The 24,288-nt window shown below is 38.4% G+C and overlaps 1 protein-coding gene across 2 annotated transcripts in view; it reads right to left on the bottom strand.

Moving 5' to 3' along the window:
• Positions 1-24,288, bottom strand: part of SLC10A7 (solute carrier family 10 member 7) — a 139,989-nt gene that overhangs the window by 69,904 nt on the left and 45,797 nt on the right. For both annotated transcript variants that reach the window (XM_082281250.1, XM_082281251.1), the window contains exon 5: positions 23,637-23,675. In XM_082281250.1, coding sequence (XP_082137376.1) covers positions 23,637-23,675 — 39 coding nt within the window. The remainder of the gene's footprint in view (positions 1-23,636; positions 23,676-24,288) is intronic.

Here is a 24,288-nt window from a genome sequence, read left to right as displayed (position 1 = left end):
AGTGTTGCTTAACTATCTGCTCTTGGCCACTAATAGAGAAGGAATATTCAATCAGTTCCAGTACAGCAGGTTTTGTTTGCTGCAATACAGTTGCAGCCATCCATGTATAAACTTGTTTTCATCCAAGGACTATCCTCTTTGTTTCCCTCCAGGCTCACAATACAACTGAGCAGCCACGGAATCTCTCCCTGTTGTTTTATTACCTACAGACTAGGAGAATTACAGAAATTAAGAAGACAGATTAATTACACTGTACAATTTAATTAAGTCTTTGAAGAATAATGGATGCGGCAGAAAGCTCCCTAATAGCCTGATAGATAGAACTATGAAAGAACAGCGAGTTCAAAAAACAGGCTAAGATGCCAAAATGGCACAAAATTTCCCTTTCCACTGAAGTTCTCAGAATCTAGAAATAAACACCTCCACAGCACAAGGCTCAGTGAACACATCTGCAGCTACACCCTCCAGGACTGCTGGGTCAGTGCGTATTATCCGAGAGATGCCATCTCTGTTAACAATTAGGGCCTCGGCACGGAACAGCCGCCTCTTGCACAGCCAAGAACCACAGCGGGCACGGAGTGAACATTCCCAGGCTACAGAGGGAACAAAGCCTACCCCTGCACTGTGTCCTAATGAATCCGGATGTACTGCTGGTGGCTGAGGGATGTAAAATGCCCAAGCGCCAGGAGAATAGCCCCAAGCTCTTCCCAAATTATTCACTCCGGTATTACAGGCCTGCTAGCAAAATGTATCGGATTCTCCTGCAACACGATAGTTATTCTTTTGGACAAAGAGGACAGATAAAAATAAATTGTAGAACAAAATCTGATACCCAGTGGAATAATAAGGTGTTCAATGGGGAAAGGTTTTCAGGGACTGCAAAATTCTGCAGAATTTTAGACGGCCAGGACGGACACAGGCACAATAAATGTAAATGCATTTACTCTCATAAAGTGTGGAAAAATTGGAAAAAGAAAATTCACTAATATAAACATAAAATCTTGTTCCAAGTGGCATGAAAAACTAACCATCCAGTTAATGGGTACATGCAAGACAAAAAACACGAACTGACACAAGTTTCGAAATTGGCATTGTGAATGAGACATGATAAAAAGTGCATTTTGAAACTGTATGACCATCAACAGTCAACAAGATACAAAAAACTCGATCATAAGCGTGTTTAAATTGTTTATCCCCATCCTGGAATGTGTTTAGTCTCAAAATTAAGGAGAATAATAACTTGTTGGGATGTTGTTTTTTTTTTTTTTTTTAAATCTGATCAACCCCAGGTACGACTTATGTTATCAATTAGTTCCACATTAAGGCATCTGGATTAGGTGAAATTCTGCAGATGGAGGTATTTATCATACTGGCATCAATGCATTCCCATCTAAAACCAGGATTTCACTGATCATATACTTGCAATCCTTTAAAAGGAAAACTGTGAAGAGCTCTCTAGTAGCCATCTGTCCTTCGTATGCCAATACAATGTAGACAATTATAGCAGTATTCCTTTCAACCTCTTGAATAAAGTACATTAAAAAGTTTTGATCAAATCCTCTTTATGCAGTATATGCCACATTCAGTGAATACAAATTGATGACCTTACCCTTTGCCCTGACAAACTCTCTTTGTCTTTCCTCAATGAAATGGCATATTTGAACACAGTATTTTCTTAAATGTTGCCCTGACTGCATATGGAGAGAACACAGGCAGCTAAATGTTAATCAAACAAATTAATGAGGTTTCTTAAATGCTCTTCTTGTACACAATTTTAACACTCTCTCAACCACCTCAAATCTTACCTGTATAATGAAATGCCACACAGGAATATTATCCAAGTTCGTTTAAAAAAATGGCACAAGCTCAAATTATTTAACAGTACCATGAAAAATAAATCTTCCTTTTTGCATCAAAGCACCAACAGATTATCTTTGAGGAGAATACTATAAACTCCTTCTAAAAAAGCTCGAGCACAAATTATGTTTAATAACTTCCATAGCTATGGACAATTCATTAGGCTGCTGTGACTGAAATGGGCTAAAGAGCACCTCTCCTTTTTGTTCAGTTTAGCATGCAAATGGTTGTCAAACTGCCAGAGTGGCTGGTTGCACTGATTTTTCTACACTGCCAGTTCATCAGTCTCCTATTTCATCTGTATGCAACTTTCATACACACATACAGGAGAAACAAAAACTGAAAAAAAACAGGTAAGTCCTTACCTACAAATTATCAGGGAAGACTCAGCACTAGAGCAGAGTTATTTACATTATTTGTTTTACAATAGCAGTAGATGGTTAGGTGGCCCAATGTGCAGTGAACTGTATGTATTTATCAGGCAGTCTCTTCTTCCAAAAGTCTATAGCCTGGCTTATGAGACACACATTAAAAAATCCCAGAGGACAGAAAAGGAAGCCAAGAGACAGATAGATATATGATGGGGTTTGTCTGGTTTCGTTGGTGCCCCCTCCCCCTGCTTTTTTTTCAGTCTGGGTTTTTAATAAAGATCCCTAAAGAGTCACAGAAGTTACAAGTGAAGGCACACAATGAACAAGCACACCTGTCTGTTCTTGGGCTCCAGAACAGAATGGATTAAGTAGATATTTATAGACAGAGTTCAAGGAATTGAGATAGAGGTTTGTAAAGTGCACACCCAGAGCATTCCAAGCATTTAACACGAAACCATGTGTAACAGGCTGGCAAAGACAACAGATTAAAAGGAAGCATTAAATACAAAGTGTTACTGTCATGCTGACTGCCATTGCTTGATCATCAGGAAGGCAGGAGGTGGCATTTGATAAAGGTGCCTACTGGAAGGAGAAACAAAGAACAGTCCATCTGTGCCACATGTATGCCACAGTTCATATTAGCAATGAAAAATACAGAAAAGATTGTTCTTTTTTATTTATCTTTTTTATGTTAGCAGATAAGACGACCTGTCTGTAAATAAATAAGGACTGATGATTCCTTCACTTTGCTTCATTGAGCAGATAAGATAGAACAGAGGTCCTCTCTGGAGCAGTGTACCCCACACTCAACTGATACATCACTGGTATCCACAAAGGGCATTTGTCCTCTAATTTCTTACACAAAAAGCAGAAGAGTCCAGGCTCCGTCTGATTTGGGTACCCTAGCAGACTTTTCTTTGGATTCTTTCTTGTAATATCCTTACCTTTCAGAAGCATTATCAAGTCTTAACTTTGCTATCAAACTGTGTGACATATCTCACAAATATTCAAAAATGAAACTGAAAGCCCTTACACAGCTAAAAATAAAAGGCAACACTGACTATATATTAAGTACTATTTATACCTCCGTTTGGTTTCATCTAAACTCTTAACTTCAGCATTTGAAAAGTAAGTGATTTCATGTAACCTTATCTTAAAAATATTTGTGGTTGTTCCATTCAAGCAAAAGGAGTTTGAAAGCAGTAAACATTTCTCCAGCTGGAAGGTACTCATCCTATTTATGAAAAGACAGAATACTGTGTACATGATTTGTTACTTGGACTGGGAAGGGAACCCAGTAGAACCATGAGAAGGACATTATCAAAAAGATTGTGTAAGAATAAGTGTATGAACTTACAGCATCCCCACTTTTTTAACCGTAAGAGTGGAATGAAATACAGACTCATTTAGTTTGGAAAAGACCACTAAGTTAATGAAGTTCAACCATAAACCCAGCACAGCCAAGTCCACCACTAAACCTCCTTTCTCAGTGCCACATCTGCACATCTGTTAAATGCCTCCAGGGATGGTGACTCCAGCACTTTCCTGGGCAGCCTGTTCTAATACCCAACCACCCTTTCCAAGAACTTTCTCCTAATATCCATCTAAACCTCCCCTGGTGCAACTTGAGGCCATTTCTTCTCATCCTATTGCTTGTTACTTGGCAGAAGAGACTGACCCCCACCTGGCTATAACCTCCTTTCAGGTAGTTGTAGAGACATAAGGTCGATATGAGAGCAATATGAAAGATGCTTGATTGGTTTTTTTTCTGGCTATAGCTTGGAGCACTTCAATACTTGACAAGATAAACTTCAAAATACACTACCAAAAAAACCCCTGAAGAACAATTCCACCAAAAAAAAGCAACAGCTCCTTCTAATCCTTCTGTTTTGTAGCAAAACATTACTTAAAGAAACCTTGCACTTTTGCACCAGACCAGTCCTTTCCATTGATTTTCATCAGGGCAGAATTCCATCTTTTAAGTTTACACAAGGCACAGCTTCACTTCAATCTCCTCTAGCAAAAATTCCCATCTTTAGCCTTCTCTCCTTTGGCCAGAGTTAACCATCTTCTCTTCTTCAGTCACACATGAGACCATTTCTAAAATGGATCACACACGTGATCGAGTGGAAGAAATAAACCCCTGGTTTTTGTTTTAAAACTCAGCTCATTTCACTGTTCTGGTCTGAAACACGGCTCAAGAAACCAACATGTTGGCACCTTTTTTTTGCAGCATGAGAGGAGCAGAAAGCAGGGTTGTCACCTCTTAAACTGACTTTGTCACCAGGGAAGTCTGTGAGGAATTGCACCTCACATTAGAAAAGAAGAAAAAAAAAAGAAAAAATATCCCATTTTGCTGGATCACACTTTCCTTTTGAAAATGCTGTAAAAAAAAAAATCTCCAAAAGTGTCTGTAAAAACTCTGAGAGTTGCTGGACAAGAACATTTGTCATTCTGAGCACCCTGCTACTGTCTACCAAAAGATCCTCAGAACCAGGTTCACTAGAAGTGCATCAATAATCACATTTAGGAAAACGTACTCTTTATTTGAAATATGTACTATAATCCCCCACAACTGCAGCATTTAAAGCACATTTCTTGCTCTAATCTAAGCACTAGAGCAAGCAAAGGAAGAAGTTTAATGATCTTCAACATTTCCAGGCATCAGCAGTGAACTGTGACCCAGATCTGCCAAATGCCCATTTGGAGCCATGTTAGAACCCATGCTCCTGCCACATTTTTCTCTCCAAAAAAGGTTAGTTACAAACCTTTTAATACATAATAACATTTCTTTCAAAAGGTCAAGTTTGCTTTTTGACTTGCTTGACGGTTTTTTACTTTTGTAGTTCCACTCACCTAAACAATCTATAGTAATCAATGCATTTCTAATGATCCCAAATACTTCTCAAAGTGACTCTGGTTTGACTATCCAAAGCATTCCATGAAATATGCCCCCCCACATGCATTTCATCACTGTTCAGGGCTGTACAAAATAACACATGCACCACTCAAACCTCCTGCAGGACCCCAGAGAAAGAACTTACTGTGGCATGCACCATAGAACCAACAATATCTAACAGTCTCCACTGACAAGCAAAAGGTAGGCCCTCAAACCTGCTCACCAACTTGATTCCTGAAAAAACTACTGCATCTTTGTTAGACAAAACCAAATTTTTATCCCTCCACTTATGGACTTCTTTCAAAGTGTTTCTTTCTGGTCACACAGAAAATCCCTGCCTACTTTTCACGCTCAGTTTTGTTCTTTCAGACACATTTTCAGTGTTCCTTAAGAAGAAAAACATCTATTAAAGGAAAAAAAAATTCAAGCAATATAAGCTTTAAAAGTATATTTTCTCCCAAATACTATGTTGTCATATACAGTAATTCTAGTGGTTCTGTAGTCCTTGTGATACAATTTTTTGCCTGTCCATTAGGGATGACAGTGAAGAGAGCTTCCATTCACAATCCACTGCTACACCACCTTCTGCCAACACAGAAACCTCCCCGTGCTACCAAGGGCTGACACCAAGTGGATGGTGTGGCCACAGAGCAAAGAAGATACACCAGAGTAACTCCTCTCCAGTAAACACTAATTGTGGCATGGACTTTGAGTTACTTAGATGTGGAAGGCTTGGGAAGAGAATACTGGAACTGAAGAGACATGAGGTGGGAGCTGAAGTGACCGCTTCATTTGCGGTACATAAAGAGTCTTGAGAACCAGTCAGTTTTGAAAGGGCTGGCTCTTTTTAAGCAAAAGAAGTCAAACAATGCCAAAAAATAAGCCCACTGAGCCAAGAAGGCAGGAAAAATGGCTTGGCACAAATGCAAGATTCCCAGAAGCAGTGACAGAAGAACAAAGGAACTGGAGTCTCTGGTTTTACTGAGGGTAAATCTCTTGTGAAAAATAAACTTTTTCTGAAGTCCATGATTCTTTGCTTTCCTGACAAGCTGTTCCTGCAAAGGGTAATTAAAAATCAAAGCCTCGACTCATCACTAAGTAAGAGGGGGAGAGGTAGGGCAGTGAGATAAACTAAAAATAATCAGCATAGAGAACAGGTCAGCTAAGCCTCGGACAAAATCCTTGTTCTCTGAGGCTGCATTTCCACTTTTGAAACCAGAGGCTAAGCTTGATTGCAGAGATACAAGTCTGTTCAGAAACTCAGTTCTGTCCCTTTCCCATTTTTGTGTGAAGTTCTTGCAATTTCAACTAACTGTGAGTTTTACCAGGAAACAGAAAGTGAGAGATGCCACTTTTCACAGACAGCTCTTGAGTTGCTGTGCCTCCCAGCACTTTCCCTTGTGAGTGCCATTTTCCCTGGCACCTGTCTTGTGTATTGCTGTTCTCTGGACTAAGATGCTGGTTCCATGACCCAGGTTTCCTCTACTCAAGAGGATCAAGCATAGCCTAGTATCCAAGTCCCTTAACTGAGATGCCTTCTGCTAGGAAGCAAAACTAGTCACAGTCCACATCCATGGGGGTATGGAGGCCTGTGGGATTCAGAGACTGGATTCTGCCTGCCATGGTGATTGCAACCCAGACCTGCTCCATTTCTGTCCTAGGCACAGCCCAACCAGCCCATACAGCAAAACACAGGGCATATCACATGCCAGCCACACAAATATTTATGAACTGATGCCAGAACACAGGGATTACCTAAGTGCTTCTCTTCAGTATGAACAAGTTCCAGAAGCTGCCATTCTCTTTTCCATCTAATCTTTTACTTCTGTTCCCACATCCTGGAATACCATCTTCTCACTAAGACAGTTGCCTGATAAACTACATTACTGCCATGGTCAGGATTTAAAAACAGAGCAAAGCACAAGAACGTCATGCAAACATGGAAAGGCAGATTTTAATATGCAGACCAGGTCTGTCTCCCAGCCCCCGTCCCACTCCTAGTTGTGTTACAACAACTCTTACTTTTGCTTTCCTGGAATTACAAGAAGGCTTCACTTCCCATATCAAAACAAAACTGCCAGCAGCAGAATCCCAAGCGAAGAAAGGTATCCCTAAACCACCTAAAAACTAGCAAAAGAAAGGGGAAAAAAAAAAAGTCTTTAAAAAACTGTCTCTTCCGCACAACTGTTAAACTGATCTTTCAATTATTGATATTTTGCTATCTTGCCTTCTCAAGTGGCCACTAAACTGGAAGCTGCCCAAATCTTTATTTGTATTTCAAGACAACAGTCAATGAGAAGTCTCACAGCCTTACTTAAAGAAAAAGTGAGCAGGCCCCTTGCAAAGCAAGTTTGCAATCTAGGACTGCAAGTGGAATCACTGTTTTTCAATAGTGATTTCAATAGTGAAGAATAATTTAATCTAATTCAAATCAGGAGCAAAGATAAAACCTACTCCTATTTAAAATCAACAGCCTCATATTAAAATGCCATTTATACCAGTATATTAAGAGAAAATTGACACTTTTGTAAATGGGCTTGCTCAACATGGCAGTGAAATATTCAACATGAAGTACTTTTATCTCGTTACATAAAACAAACGCAACTTGTATAATACCACCCCAAATACTAAATTGTTATGAAAAAGAACATGTGAATGTGCCTATATGAATTCAGAAATAAAAAAGAGTGAAAAATTATATCTGCTGAAGTGAAATTAACTGAACAGAAATTCTCTGTGGCAATACTTCAGCAGCTTCACCGAGTCAGCCTATCAGTTGTGAAGGCTGGGGGATGGAAGGAGAGATATTGCATAAAGTGAAAATACAAGTCTTCTCTTATAAAAGTCAATACATCATCTTAACTTAGAAAAAAATGGTCCCTAAACATCCGTAACTACAATCAGTAATTGTCATTAAAAGCTCTCATTATATAGAGTAGGTGTAATTAGAGCATCTTGCCCGCACAGGGTGCAGCACACAGAGAATGCTGGAAGGATTCATAAATTAGTGCCAAATCAGTCTCATTCCCAGCTACCACACAATCGGCTGTAAACCAGAAAAATTGTATTTACACACATTAAGGCAAAGCCCACTGGCCTCTACAAAATTAGCCTAAACATGAAATGCAGTTATTTGAGGGACTCCCTATTTCATTATGTGTCTTAGGAATAAAGGATAAAGTTTGCCATCAATAACGCTGAACATATCTGCTGAACCCCGCAGATTCCAGGGCATTAATAATTTAAACTCTTATGGGAATTTTGTCATGGTGGAGATAGGACTTGTCTGCAAACGGAGCTCAGGGGATGTTCAATATGATCTATTCTAGTATACACACACAATTGCTACATTTATCATGATGCAGAGGAAAATGGTTCCTTCTTAAGGACTTCAGGAATGTTTCTTCTGTAATTTACACAACAAAAACTCCAAGCATTTCTAATAATAATAAAAAAAAAAAAAATCCCAGCTTCTATAAAGATATTGTTGTAAGAATTACACTGAAAGGCTTCTTTTCTCCCCCCTCATGTACTTGTGCATGTACAGTGCTGTTTTCAACACATTATAAAACAGGATGGGAAGAAAGGAATCCAGCTCCTGAGAGTAATGTTGTCTATGCAAGATGCTACTGCCAGCACAGATAGTGCATGAGATTACAGCCTAAGAAATAAAGCTGTATGACTCAAATATTTATACTGGTGCAAAGCTAATAGCTCTGTATGTAACACAGTCAGCTATGTGCACAACTACTGGGTGCCAGAGCAAAAATCCCCTTTTGTACATGTCAGAGAAAAGCATGGAAAGAACACACCCCTTTGAAGTGCTCATGGTATTTGTGTAATATTAATTATAATTACAATTATAATTGCAAGAGTAAATTCGGGCATTCCTGCAAGTAGCTAATCTAAGGTAATTCTAGGTATGGGCACATTCACACTGTAACAACTGGATTTGTGTTCCAGTATAGCATAGCTATTTGCCACACTTTTGGTCTAGAATCAAAGTAAGCTCAAAAAAGCTTCAAAATTAGATAAGAAAAACCTTCCTTTCACAAGCAAGCCCTAATTCTTAGACTACAATTTGCAGAAAAAACTTCAAAAACATTTCTGTCCACATGCTTTTAATGTGCCCACATTGTATCTTCACGATGCCAGGCATGCACAACCTGATGTGCACCACAGCTCCTGAGTGGCAGAAGGACAAATGTTCCCCTACAAAGCTCAGGCACTAGAAGCTAGTGCAGGAAAACACCTCAAAATAATTGCTAAATTTGCTAAATTTGCTATATTTCCATTGAAATAATATGAATATATAGGTGATCAGAAAGAATCTTAATGGCACAAGGAATGCCTCAGCGTCTCAGTCCAGCTGATTAGCTCTTCGCCATGATTTAAGACAGTCCCTGTAAAATCTGGAAGACAGCATCCAAATCCTCTACAAGATTATTGCCTGATTGCCCATGAAAACTGAGCTCTGAGTTCAGTTCAAAAATTTATCATGTAATGTCATAAACCAATTATTTTTCTATTGGGATATTTGTAAACAGAATCAGTCTGGAAAATGTAATTGAAAAGTTTTTCACTGTAGCAGCTTTTACTTGATGCTAACACCCTGAAGAGCTATGTTCCCATCTCAGCATAAACAACTTATGCTAGTACTGGCTCTCAAATCGTTATTTGGACGAGGCTTCCTGTGTTTCTGATAAAAAAGGAAGAAACCATGGGAGCAAGAACAACAGATAGGCAGAGGATGTGGGGCAATGGTGCAGAGGGAATAAATCTGCAGGACATTTGAGGTTCATGCACCCTCCTGCTGAAACAGGAGCCACCCCAGGTAGGGGCTGCCTCAGGACAACCCCAGTCCAGCCTGAGCCAGAACTTGCTGTTCTTCCTTCTGCATGGAAGCCAGCACAATCCAGGCCCTCCCCAGAGATCTGCCCATCCTCTCTTGCTTATCCAGTGGGTCATCTTAATTTAGCCCTCCTGCTCTCTAGGGCTCTCCTGTCCCAAAATCCTGCTTTGTCACAAACCTCTTTTTAATCTGCTTGGACATTTTAGTGCTTGACCGAGCTCTGATGTCTGATGGATCACCCCCTTGCTAGTTCTCCAAAGAGAAAGAAAATTCTTACTCTGACAGGGCTTTAAGAAATCCATGACCCAAGTATGTTACCAAAACCTTGACTGGACAGCCTAGGGACAGCAAGTACCCCTGCAGAAAAACATACACCTGTAAGTCCTAATGTGTATCTCACTATTCCAGGGTGTTTGAACAGCTTTATGAAACAGATTGATAAAATCGTAGTGTTTTTTTTCTATCAGCCATGGCCCTTTACTGCTCCTATAGGAAAGCACAGTAATTATTTGGAAGAGGCTGTAGAGGGTTTTTAACAGCTTATAAAATAATACCAACAGCAAATAAAACAAATTATACCTCCTCCCACATATTACAGACTCTATCATTTTCTGTGTATTATTTGATAACACTGGCTTGGGATGTTCTCAATACAAGTTCAGCTGGCACTGGACTGTGCAGTTGTCTGAATTAGCATAACAATTTTAATCCCAAGAGTTAAGAGAAATCAGATTGAAAAATAAAAAAGGATCCAGCATAATGCTTTGTAAGCATTTATGGTGCAATAATTATGCCACAGCTTGATGTAGTAGGACTCCCATAACATATTTTTCCAAATGCCTTTGGAGTGACATATCCCATTTCGACAGACTTTTATGAATGAGGGGAGGAACAGCCCTCCACTAACTCTGCTTCGGGGTAAGCAAACTGAGATGATAGTAATGATGAAATTCTATTTTAGTTCTCTGACTTGAATGCATATACACACTGACTGGATTTTGAAACTGCAAGACAAAATAGCAGATGGGCCAGCTTTGCTGAGAAACCCACACTGTAATTAGGAAGGGAAGGGGGAAGAGGAAAAAAGAAAAAGCATGCAGCAAACCCATACTTACACTTTTATTAACTGAGTGACTAAACCAGGCAGTAAGGCAGTACTCTATAAATATTAGGCTTCATCTAGATTTTATTATTTGGCAAGCTGTTTGTGTTACAGTGATGCTCTTAGCTTGTATTTTAACTACCTACTAAAAATATGAAAAGCAATAGTAATAAATATATTTCATACATGAGTTCATGTAACAGTTCTTTGTTGGGGACATTACAGAGTCTATAAAATGAATCTGTAGTCTTTTGCTCTGCATTAATTGGCCTGCAAAGTAAGGAAGATGGATAGAAGCTGTTTCTCAAAGTCAATGATCACAAAAACCCTGACCAAAATGCTATACACGAGTTAAGACTACAGTAAAATTGACACTGTTGTTTTGCCAAATGCTTCATTGTAGTGCATTATCTGTGTTACAAATGCACCAAGTGGCCTTTCTAGGGACTGTATACAACTTCATATGATTTTGCACCCCATTGTAGGGAACTCGATTCTGTAGCAGATCATAATGTACAATGATCACCACTGAAGGAACAAAAGCATGTGTCTCTAAGCACCAGTTATCAGAAATAAGAAACTAAGCTATGTCTATGGAAAACAGTGCAACCTCTGGGATTTATTTCTTCTTATGAAAAAAAAAATAAACTAGATGCACGTAAAACACTTAGAACCATTTGTAGCTTTTTCAAATTTCTAAATACTGGTTTGCCAGCTGCATGCTATTTCCCAGGATGCACTGGACAGACACTTGAATATCTGTTTTGCTTATTAAAACCAACCTTTCACAACAATATACAGAACATTTACAGACCATGGACTAGTTCCTCCAGTCAGAGCAGAACTGCTGCCAATACAAATACCATGCCCCATGAGCTGATGGACAAAACAGTATTGTCTATGCAAAAAAACCCCAAACCAAAACAAAATTAAAGGAGCAGTTCTTGCACAACAGCATACTTTCAGCACCAGCAGATCCAGGAACTACTTAAGAAATAAATCCTGCAAAAGCTCTCCTTCCCTCGCAATCATTTGAGGTGATGGAGGACAGCACCATGTCCCTGTTGCTGTCCCCCCTGCTTGCCAGATGTTGGGCTATTGTGGGGATCCCACCACTCTCTTCTAACAGCAGTCCAGAGTGAGAACAACACTGACTGTCCATTGTGCTGAGCAAGGGCCTCAGTACTGCTCCTTACTTTAAGAGACTCTGTCTTCCAATCCACTTCCTATTTTAATTTGTCTAAGAATTAGACCTCTTACAGATTGATTACTAGCTCCAGGCACCTGATAAGTCATGGCAAAATTAAATTCACAGTCTAGTACAGTTTATTAACAGGTTACTGAGCTGTTAGAAGAAAACACCCTCACTACTCCTCTCCCAATGCCTTCCTCCCATGCTTCACACCACCCACACAAGAAGGCACCTGTACATCATGGAGCATAATGTCTACACAAAGCCTGCGAAGTCCAAAAAAGACTGACATGCAAATTAACACCTTATGTCACTTTGTGTGGAAGGACCAGATTCAGATTTCCCAGTGTCTGCAGATTTGTACAGCAACACTACTAACTTTCAGTCTCCTTCCTTTATAGAAATTGCATTTACCCACAACTTTGTATTTGCACTGCATGTGCCTGTGAAACACCTAACTGGCAAATAAACCTACACTGTGCATTTATCTACCTGCATTACGTATTCTCTTTCCAAGCAAAACTCACACAAGGCTGCAAATTCTGTCAGCTGGTCATCACGTAATATTAAAAAGATTACAGGGGAAAAAAATAAATCATAAATGCACAAGGACCTTCTCCCTAAACTGCTGCACTATCTCACACAATAAAATCAATAATTTAACTAGCTGAAACTTCACATGTGCAGGGCACTGCAAGTAGACCAGTGGCATTTTCACTTCAAATTTATATAGTCTTTAGTCAGTGTACTTAATCTGCATTTCTAACACCTGCTTCAGTTGGCTGTGAAGTGCAATGTTATCTATAAAATTTTCTTTCATCTTTGTACTGTCCATCTAACAAAAAAATTTTATGATGGTGGATAATTATTTGACTTTTAAAAGAATATGAAACTTTTCACATGTTTTTTGATCACTGCTTGAAAGACATGCTCATATATTTGACATTTCATTTTATTAAAAGGTTTGAGTTTTTCAAAAACCCTGGCTTTCCCATTATTCATGTTATCTAATCCTATGTAATATAGTTCTACTTCAAATAGTTAACATTTGCTTTCCATATAGTAGTAAAAATGTGGTTAAGAAAGCAGACCACAATTAAGCAATGAGGTCCGACAAGGTGTGCATTTTCAGGCTACCAGTGCTTTCCTCAAATGCACCAGGAGGAAGAAGCCAGAATGACTTTTCCACTCAGGTGGGCACCATTCCTGGCACTGTATCTACCACAGTACAAGGTGATGTGGAAAAAATATGAAGAGGGGGTGAAACCATGTGCAGCTTTCATCTAGTGGGTTTATGTCAGGAAAAAGCTGTTCCCAGTCATGTACAGTCTCAGCCAAGTTAACCACTACAAGAATAAAGGTATCCAAGGAAAGTGTCCCATCTTGAGCTTTTAGTACACTGGTTGAAAGAATATGAAAATCCCTTCTCCATATATTAACATACAAAATTATCTATTTGACATGGTCACCTAACTCAGATACAAGTGAAAATAATTCTTTTTATTGGGAAGTAAAGAATGGCAAGTTTTCAAACATTCCACCCCTTGTACAGTACACTGGGTTTATCATAGATAAAGTCAGATGATTGTCCAGTCTGATCTTCCACCAGCTCTCAGGGAAAAGACATTACATAACCTTCCCTGCAACAAGTTACGCTGAAGTGACCAAGGAGGTACCATCAGAAAATAATTTAGAAAATGAATTTTGTCATACAAGCTTTTTTAGGAAGAAGTAGAAACAACAACTAAACAATTTACTTATCATTATATGAAAGTAATCAGGAGTAGATGGGTGGAGAATTGGAATGAAGGTGGAAGAAATAAGATGCTGGGAAGTGCATTTGCTCATATTTCATGCCAGAAAAGTGATAAACTGTATAAGCAAGCCTCCGTCTCAAGGAATTACCTCCAAGATGGTTTGGATTTTGCTGGGGTGCTGTTTTGGAGTGCTTTTGTTGTTGGACATAGTTGCTTATTTTTTGTTTTTTCATGACATTAAAATGAAAACTCTAAGCCTGAACAGACAGAACAGTGTTAAAAGAAGCCAAGTAATGACAGATCATAAGCTAAAACAGTTCCCTCCCTCCTTCATAATCACTGGTCTTTTCCAGTGTGTGCCATTAAGGATAAAAGCTGAGAGCTGTTTTGATACCTGGAAAGAAGATAAGGCAAAATAATAATGAAGGGGGCCTTTCTGCAACAAGTACAGCTATTAAAAAAAAACAGAATTCATGAACTACTCCTGTCTCATACCGAAGGGTCATGATAGTTTCCCAAAACTGACTTTAAAAAGGGCAACAACAAATAACAAACACAGATTTCCAAAGGAAGCTCCAGTTTTATAACCATGCCTTACTTGAGCTAAAGACTTTGTGAGAGCTTTTGACCTAACCTCTGGCACCTCCACTAAGACAGTATTTGTCACCCTGACAGCAAGGGGAATGATTTCCAGGCCCTCAACTTATAGTAATAATGACATCCCTCTTGTTTTCACCCCTAGAGACGGTGGACTGCTGAGTTTTGAACAGGCTCTGTTCAGTCAGATAGAGAAGAACCACAGGAAAAAAATCCAGGCAGAGATTTAACCTGTTCTGGGCCAAAAATCACACAGCTTAATAAATTAATGTGTTTAGAATATTTTTCCTCCCACAAAGAGGCAAGTAAAGGTGAAAGAAGGCTTGTATAGAACTTGTATAGAATGCAGCACTGGTATTGCTGTTTATATTACATGCTAGAACTCAACTCTGGCTAGCTACTGAATCCACAGATGGACAGAGAAGGAAAAAGAGCTCCACGCTCCCTGATGGATTAGTGTAGGTGACTGCTCAGCACACCAGCTTGTGTTTTACAGCACACATACACAGATGCTGGGTGAAACACCTCCTTGCAGCAGCACTAGTTCAAAGTGCTAATCAGGCACAAGACAGGGGCTTAAATACCCCTGTTCCCAAGGAAGGGATGATTTCTCTCCACTCTCTCTCACCCCACACACACTTTTCCTATGCAGGTGACTAAAAGCTGCAGCACAGAGGAAAGAACATTGCTCCATTTCAATCAGAAACTAAAACTTTGGGGGAGAACATTAACAGCAGATTCTAAAAACATTTTCATTTCCTTTTGATGAATTTTTTAAAAGTGAGGGAGAAAATTACATATTTTGTGCATTTCCAAATCTGTCTGCAGGGAACATTTACCCTTAAATCAGGGCAAATGACTACATGTTTGTGTACAACCACAGCCCTAGAGGAATGCAGAGGCATGCTTCTTCTACTATTAAAAGATACTACAGAGAGGGCAAAATGAAAACCAAATTCTCTTTCACAATGCTTCTCAATTTTTCCTTGATGCACCAACCTACCTAGCATAGAGAACCAATAAATTCAAACATTTGGTTCCCACAGACACAAGTAAATTTTTGCAAGAATTTTATACCTCTTGCTTTACAAATAAACTGTTCAAAGTTTTTTCGGTGTACATTTTCATCTTTTTAAAAAAAGCACACGTTTATCCAAGTAGTTGTCAGAAACAAATAAAGCAGCTTTTCAATGCAAACATTTTTTTAAAACTAATTTTAAGTGATGTGACACTGTTCCATGATACAAAGTCCAGTGACTTAACAAGAAGTCAAGCACCTTGATCTTACTTTATAATAGAACAGGTGATATTTCTTTCTGTTAATTTCACTTTCTTTATTTTGGAGTGAAAAATCAGGAAACTATTCTAAAACAGAAGACAAAAAACCATCATAAACTAAAACCAGGACCTTTCAACATTATGATATGCACACAATTACACCCTGGGACAATTGTTTGTTTTTATTTGTGGTTTTTGGTTTGGTTTTATTTCAGGTTCTGACCAATAACCACAGTAAGCAAAACCAGGGGAAAAAAGCCCAAAAGAAACAAATTCTTTTGACAAAAATGCTGTTTTTACACTACAGAGGACAAGGACAAATCTTGTTAATTATGACATAAGTAATCTTAGACAAACTGATTTTATGCTAAAACTGTGTATCAGCACAGATTTGCTTTACATACTAATCCAACAAACCACCTGATTATAGAATACTAAACAAATATATTTCTTTCTCTAGATGTTCTCCAAATGATAGTTACCAAAGACAGACACTTTTGATTCAGTAATTCATTAGCTTACACTTGAAATGGAATCAAGTTTTTTATAAATTTCCAGTATTCAGTCTCCATTAACAAGAGAGATGACTTCACCACAGTCACAGAGGCACTTTAATTTCCAGTTTCCCCACACTATATGATCAGAAGTAAAACACCAGATCACAAAGTTTAAGGTACTTTGAATGCCCAGTCTTGGGTTGCAAAACTTCTCTCCCTTCTACGTTGCAATTCCTAAGTGACAACTGGACTGGAAGAACAAAGCTGCTTCAACTCTCACGCTACCTTTCCTGAGTTCTGCCTCTGAATTTTCTCCAGCAAGATCTACTTTTACTGCTTGTTTTACTAACTCAAGAAATGCCAGTGGCACATATATCCTCAGCTCTCTCTTTTCCTAAGAGCCTGCTAATCCATGGAAACAGTAGAGAGGGGGCAGGATTCAATCTACTGTCTCAAAAGCCATCACCAAGTACCATGCCAAGCAAGCGCACTAGATGGGGTTGCTGACCAAAAAAAGAAGGTGCAAGAAAAAAGTCCTACCTGTTTGCTGTCATATGAGGAAGTGGAAAAAGCAGAATATCCAAATATATTTATCTTCAGAAAGGTAGCAGTTAATTATCTTTTGGCCGCAAAGATAATACAAAGAGATGTATTTAATGGCCTACTTATCGCTATCTTTAAACAAACTTTTTTTGGCAGAACTGACTGCTTGAGTCCCATAAGACCATGCAAGATGAATTAAATGATCAGTAGCAAAAGCTAATGGGAAAACTAAGAAAGCCCTGAGACCAGCTACAGCCCTCATAAGTTCCACGCATTTGACAGCTAATGGTTTCATTTTTTGTTATTATGTAGATTTCAAGGCATTTTCCTCTTGGCCACTGTAAAAAAAAATACAGGGACTAATCATTGGCCTTCTAGAGGACATTTTTTTTTAGACCTTGACTGCACACTTTCTCTCCTCTTGGTTACTGTTACCTACCCTCCTTCTCTGTAACATTTCAAAGATAACCAACAGCAGCGCTGTTATTTGTTAACTGGTTCTCTGTGCTGCCAGGATATGCAAATCCCTACTGACTTAATTGGTCTTTTCAGACCAACTGTGTCGTCAGTGACACCACACAGTGGGTGTTACAATACTCAGATTTCCAGTTATCCCTCTACCCGATTTCTCTCAATCCCTTGGGAGCAAGATCCCGTTTACTTCTCTTTGAGTATTGCACCTTTATACGTACTCCTTTTTTTTTGTTGATTAGAGGAGTTCAGCAGTAGTCACAGACAGGCAGGTTTTTTTTTTTATTATTTTGTAAAAAATTCTACATCTCATTCTAGCTGATGCCCACTCTGTCCAAAGTTTGGCTTTGGAAGGGGAAGAGAAGATCAATAAAGGAATACTGGGATGGGTGAACATGCCTAGCAATCCCTCAAAATAATCATGTGTGTCAAGGCTCTTTTTTTAAGCCCATGCTAAGGGGTCTTTTTCACAGGGAGCTTTGTTATTCTGCCTTGCTTGTGCCAAAATAGTACAAACTAACTCAAATTTAGGTATTAAACTGAGCATGCTATACACTGGAACTTTACATAGTAAGAGTGAAGGCCTACATGCTTTGAAAAGTCACTCGGCAAACTTGGAAACAATGATGCCCAAGCTTACTTTGAGATTTCAGCTCCAGCTAGCAGAAATCAAAATAAGGATGTTAAATAACAACAAGAGATCCCAGCATCAGCCATGAAATAAGTTACAGTAAGGCAACCTAAGTGGCTCCCAAGATTATTTAAATTCCATGGAATATAAACTCTTCCTGCTTGGTTCATAATGTCTGGCCCAAACACTTGCTGCTGCTGAGGTCTGCTATCCCCTCCCACTCATGCAAAAAACAATCCTTCAAGAATGAAGTGCCTTCCCAAGTGGCTGATTAAGAGGGAGAACTTGCTCAGGACTTGGAGAGTTACCCTGATCAAATTCGGAGCACAGACCAGCAGCACCACCGTACTGCTCACAGAGGAAGAGAAGACCACTTCCAAGAGTGTGGTTGCTCACCATAAAGCAGCTCCACTTTGAAATTAAACAAGACTGAATCCAGAATTCAGCACCTGTTGTGAACAGACTTCCTGGCAAGATTTCCTTGTAAACAGCTAGCACAGTAAAAAGGGAATCCCAGATGACTGCTCTGCCCCTTTTCATACTGCAAAGACACAATTAAGAGGGAACAAAGGGGTATACAAACATTTGCCTGATTTTAGAAAAATATTTACAATGTTTGTACTAGAAATACTTAAGTCAGATAAGGATATTTGTCCTAGAAATAACTAAGATTAAAAAAGTGGTAATAAAAAAAGCCCCAAATAAACCTAAATCATTCAACATCCATTAAGGTAAAATAAAGCAAATAAATTCAGCCAATTGGTTATTTCCATATGGTTGGATTTCTTTAAATAGTAATGAAATCATTGCTAAAAAATCCATTGTTATTAAAATAAAAAAGTTGGCTCAGCCTACCAAAATTAGATTTGTAAGTTGCTGGTCATTCTCATAATTAAATCTGTGTCACAGATTTGCAAGAAAAATGGACACTATGACTAATGCATTTACTTGCAGCACTAGTGCTGTCAGGCTGTGTAAATCATTATGCCTGCTAAAGCAGACTAGATAAGAATTCCATACATTTTCATTAACCAAGTAAGCTGGGTGTATATATGAGAAGCTAACATTATTCTCTGCTAGCTTTAGCTTGAATTTGGAAGACAATGTAAATAAAAACACTAGCCTTGATTTGATGAGCAACGTGGCTGCTCCAAAAATTATTTGAGCTTTTTGAATGACATGACCCAGCTCTGTCCCCTCTGAGAGATGGTCAGATAAAAGAACAAACCCATACATACTTAGTTTGGACAAAGGACATTAATGCAACAATGGGCATCTGAAATGTGCCTTATTGCATCTATTATGTTGCAACAGAGAAAGAAAAGCTAATCCAAGACAGCGTTGGAGGAAGTCTTAACCAAAGCTTTGCTGTTTTCTCAGGAGCACAATGGTCACCAGAGCAGAGTCCCCTGAATCCTCTCTTTTCCTCTTGATTCCCTGTCACCACAGACCTTCAGGACTTGGTTACAGTTCTTTGTTTAAGGTGAAGCTGATGGCTGCTGCTTTCACACTAACTGTTCATAACCCCAAGGCACTGAAAAATCAGCCTACACTGACTCACACCACAGGCTGGATATTCTCATGGGTTTCCCAGCCCATGGTCTCAAGCAGAAAGGAGATTAATGAGAGGTAGAAAGATTAGACAAGCCTGGTCTAGTCTAGTAGTGCAGAGCATTTTGTGAGGACATGGTGCTCTGGAAGTCCGTCTCCCACACTGTCACTGCAAACTGAGTGCAGCTCTCAGCCAAGCCTGTCTCCAGTGCAGGAACAGCCTCAGTTACAGGTTATGCCCTGGTGGACAAAGCCAAAGGAGCTGAATGGCTCAGGCAAACACCATGAACAACCATCAGCACATGTTTTGCAGTCTCCTGCCTATTGCTCTGTGATTTGGATATTTGCAAGTATTTGTCTTCTTTTAGAAGCAGAACAGAAATGCTTAGGAAGCATGGCAATGCATACAACATTAAGAATGTCAGTAGACCTATACTTATCATCCTAGGCAATTTCTTTAGCCTTTAGGTGCAAAAGTATCCTCTGCTACAAGTGGAAGCAACTAAGACTGTGCTTTATCTCAGCATCTTGGCATATGCATGCAACCTTGTGATAACCAACCACCCTGTATCAGTAAAATGCTATCAGGTTACATTAAAACCCCATTAAGAGCAAAAACTGAAATCACTTCTTATGTTCCACAATTATTGTAAACCAAACTGCTTAAACGAGGGGAGGAGATAATGATATTAACTACCCAACTCAGAGCAATCCTCTGTGGTATGAGTCTAAATATTCTCTTGGCTGAAATTTATGTAAATTGAATTCATCTATCGTTAGTTATTACTAACCTAGCTATATAAAAACACTTTTCTGTAACAATTATTTTTTTCAAACACTGTGTTTTAATTAGATCTGGGACGTTATTAACTAAGTCAATAAAATAATGTAAATATGTACAGTATCATTCCATGCATTGCTTTGTCTGCATGTTTATAGGAATATGGGTTTTGGTGGAGTTGAAAAGGAATTACTTCGTGGTTGGCTGACAGTTTTTGTAAATCTCTTTAACAGTGAAAACACTCCCAGGTCCTTAATCTAAGTGCATTTCTGCTCATCAAGATATTTTTGGCATTTCTACACTTTGTGTATCACAAGATGTTCCCTTTTATCTGATTAAGCTCATCTCAGTATCATTCTAATACTATACTGAGTATTTTCCTGCAGACATTTTGTTCCACAACTTACTTTCATTTAACTTCCCAAGCATTATTTCCTAGTCTTAAGGGGGGAAAAAAAAAGGGTGGGGGCAGGAAGGAGAGTAAACAGCACAGCACATCTTTCAGCCCTTCTAAATCACACAGGCACTGGCCCACAGGGCATAGTCTGAAAAGAGAAAACACTGTCCTGGCTTTGTCAGAGCTACACAGCAAGTGCCACAACCTGCCCATGTGCTGTATGTGGTAAAACAAGGAACATATGAAAAATTTCAGCCTTGTCGAGGTCAGAGCCTTCCAAATTATCTCCAGGACACGTGTAACTATAAAGGTTTTGTCACAAAGGTATATAACTCCATCTAAGCCTGTCCACATACAGCTCATCACTAGACACTCCGAAGAAAAATACAGAAGTGATTCAGATTCATCATGAATTGAAGATACAGGACATAGTTTCTCCACCCGTAGCCAAATCCATAAGTTAGGCACCAATATAAACTGATGGATTCCCAAAACCATCACCAGGACCTTCCATTATCTTCTCAGAAACAGACCAATTATTTTTACATTTTATAGAACAGTCTTGACTTCAAACGAGTATATATATATATATATATATATGTGTGTGTGTGTGTATATATATATGTATATATACATATATGCGTGTATATACATATATGTATATACACATATATGTGTGTGTATGTATATATACACACATAACATACACATGTATTTATTGCTTTGCCAGTTTTTCAACAGCAAACTTTCTTTGTAAGTGACCACACACATGCCAGTGCTCCACATCTGGAGCCACTCAATTCAAGGTCATGTAGACCTACACCCCTGTGAACCTACTCGAAAACAACTCTGCCTACTAACTACTGTCCCTGGCCTACTACCACATTTCAGTCACAAGGTTTATCCTATTGACTTCATAACTGGAAAAGTTTCTAAGAGCAAAGCACTCAGTAAACATATTTGTGATTTGTTTTCTGTCATACACACATATTCCCTACATAATCATGCTTTCGAAGTAGAATTACCACAACAAGTGTTTAAATGTGTGGATATATTTGTAATTTAATAGTTACCAGTGTCTTTACTGTCTTATTCTAAAATAATCAGTAATTAGAAAAAATCAGCTATGGCTTCATTTTAGCTGATCTTCAGTATTTTTGAAAAGTCTTTCCAGGGAATTTTTTAAATAATGTTTACTGCAATCCTGCTCCAACATTTCCAAAAAGACCTGAAGGGAACAAAAAGTGAAATGAGGTAATTACATGTAAGCAGAACTTTCCAATGATCATGAACTAAGATCAAAACCAAAATTAGGCGTATTACATGAAGACAAAAAATAACTCAGCTTCTTCGGCTCAGATTTCTTCAAAGAGCTGCAAACAGCTACTAGAAATTGAAAATAAGTCTCTGTTGCTTTACTAAGAGCCAGCATTGTAGTCAGATGCAGTGGAGCCTAAACTCTTATTTGAAGCCAGAAGACATCTCTGAATGTCAGCTGAACTGAGCCTTTGGGTATTCTCAGAAACTTCTTGAACTAAAAGCTGGAGACAGCAGAGAAACCAGGAGCTTGTGCCAAACAACAGGAGAAAATATCACGCACACAGAGACTTTAGAGTTTTTCCAGCACTTCCACAGTTTGAGGTAGGCCCATGGAAGGAGGACATGACAGGTGACAAAAAGGACAAGTACTTGGGAACTGATATTTTAAATACAAGTGGTCATCTATACCCCAAAAAACTTACATCCACCCTCCTAACTTTAACCTAGTCCCTCAGAAAAGCAGCAGCACAACACAACTTCAAAATGCCATGTGACTTTACCTCTTGGTAGTAGAGCTTTATGTACTTAAAACTCCTAAATGCCAGCTTTTCATACAAAAAAAAAAAAAACCAAAAACAACAAGAAACCAAACCATGAATAAAAAGTGAGTTATTTTGTACTTGCAGTTTTGATTTTAATTTCCTAATTTGAATTCTTTTGTCATTCATTCATTTTACACATCACAGTCCTTCTGGGGACAGAAGACTGGAATCACAAACACATACTTCCAAACATGCATAAACTTTAGTAAGAACAAATTCAATTATTAGCTGCCTAAATAAATAAAACAATCAGTCACAGTAGTTTGCCAACATACAAAATAATTTTTTACTTAATGTTCATTAGTATTTCTCTAAACAACACATCAGTAAAAGAAATCTATCCTTCCTTTATTCATAAATATATTTAGTGTTCTTTACAGTGTCCTTTCCAAATGTTTTTAGACCATCAGGACCACAAATACTGCTTTTGCTTTTTAAAGAAACAGTTATATTTCCAGCTGGATTGATTGCTTTCCCATATCTAGCTATTTTAGTGTGTTCCTCAGAGACATCGAGTGGCTCCACTGACAGTAAAATATGCCAAACAAATGACAAGTCACTGAGTAAATTAGCATCTACTCTCTGATCAGCTGGGTCATGTTTTCTTTGCAAAATCCATGGCCTCTTGATAGAAAATAATGAGTATTTGATGGCCCTTATTAGAAGAATCAATATATTGATGCCCATGTCTGAAACATCTGCATAATAATAGATTCTGTTAACCCATTAAGGAGAAAATTAAGATGTGTTTACACATTATTAATTTACCACGAGCAGAGACAATTTGTTCACTACCTTTCTCTAGAGTTTAACAAAAAGAAAAGAAATTGCAGTATCTGTATTTAAGGGAATAGTGACATAAACTGAAAGATGATTCAAATTTTTCCATCTGAATGGCAAAATTCCACCAAAAATAATGTGAAAAAAACCAAACACACCAGTGATACTGTTAAAAATGAGACTATTAAAGCACTTGCTATGAATACTGTGTTACTTACCAAAAAACTTCCAAAAGCAGAATTAAATATAGCAGCTGCCTAGGGAGAAAAAAAAGGATAAATATCACCAATGGTAAAATAGCTCCAATGCAAGAATAAAATGTTCTTCCCCCACCCAACAAGCTATTAGATTCTCCAAAGACACACATACACAGAGACCATTAGCCAGTTAGCCACTGCTTAAAAAATTGCCAGTCGCCTGTAACTTATGAAGACTGATGGATTCTGGTTTATGCATTCATAAATAACGTGCTGAAATGGACAAAAGCAGGAGGAGACGAAAACCCTTGCCGACAGACTGAAGAGGAATATCCACAAGAACTAAGAATATTACACAGAAGCTTAGTCTCACTGCTCGTGCTCTAAGTTGCCAGGAACATTTTCATATACTGACCTATTAACTAAAATAAACATAATCTAATGTAACTAAAATACTGCATTTTTGTATATTATTAACATTTTTAATGAAATAGTGATCTGGTAAATAAACTACTTTAATAGCTCATCGTAATAAAGTATTGACAGAGAGTATTTCCTGTAGTTTGACCAACAAATTTAAAACAGGAATAACAAAAATCCCAACCAAAAAAAACCCCACAATGACCCCATACTTCTGAGGCCAAAATGTCATTACTTTTCACTCCATAGTCTT

The sequence above is a fragment of the Coloeus monedula genome (genome assembly GCF_965178545.1).
Source record: "Coloeus monedula genome assembly, chromosome: 5".
NCBI classification, from domain to species: domain Eukaryota; kingdom Metazoa; phylum Chordata; class Aves; order Passeriformes; family Corvidae; genus Coloeus; species Coloeus monedula.
This window is presented reverse-complemented; position numbering and strand designations above follow the sequence as displayed.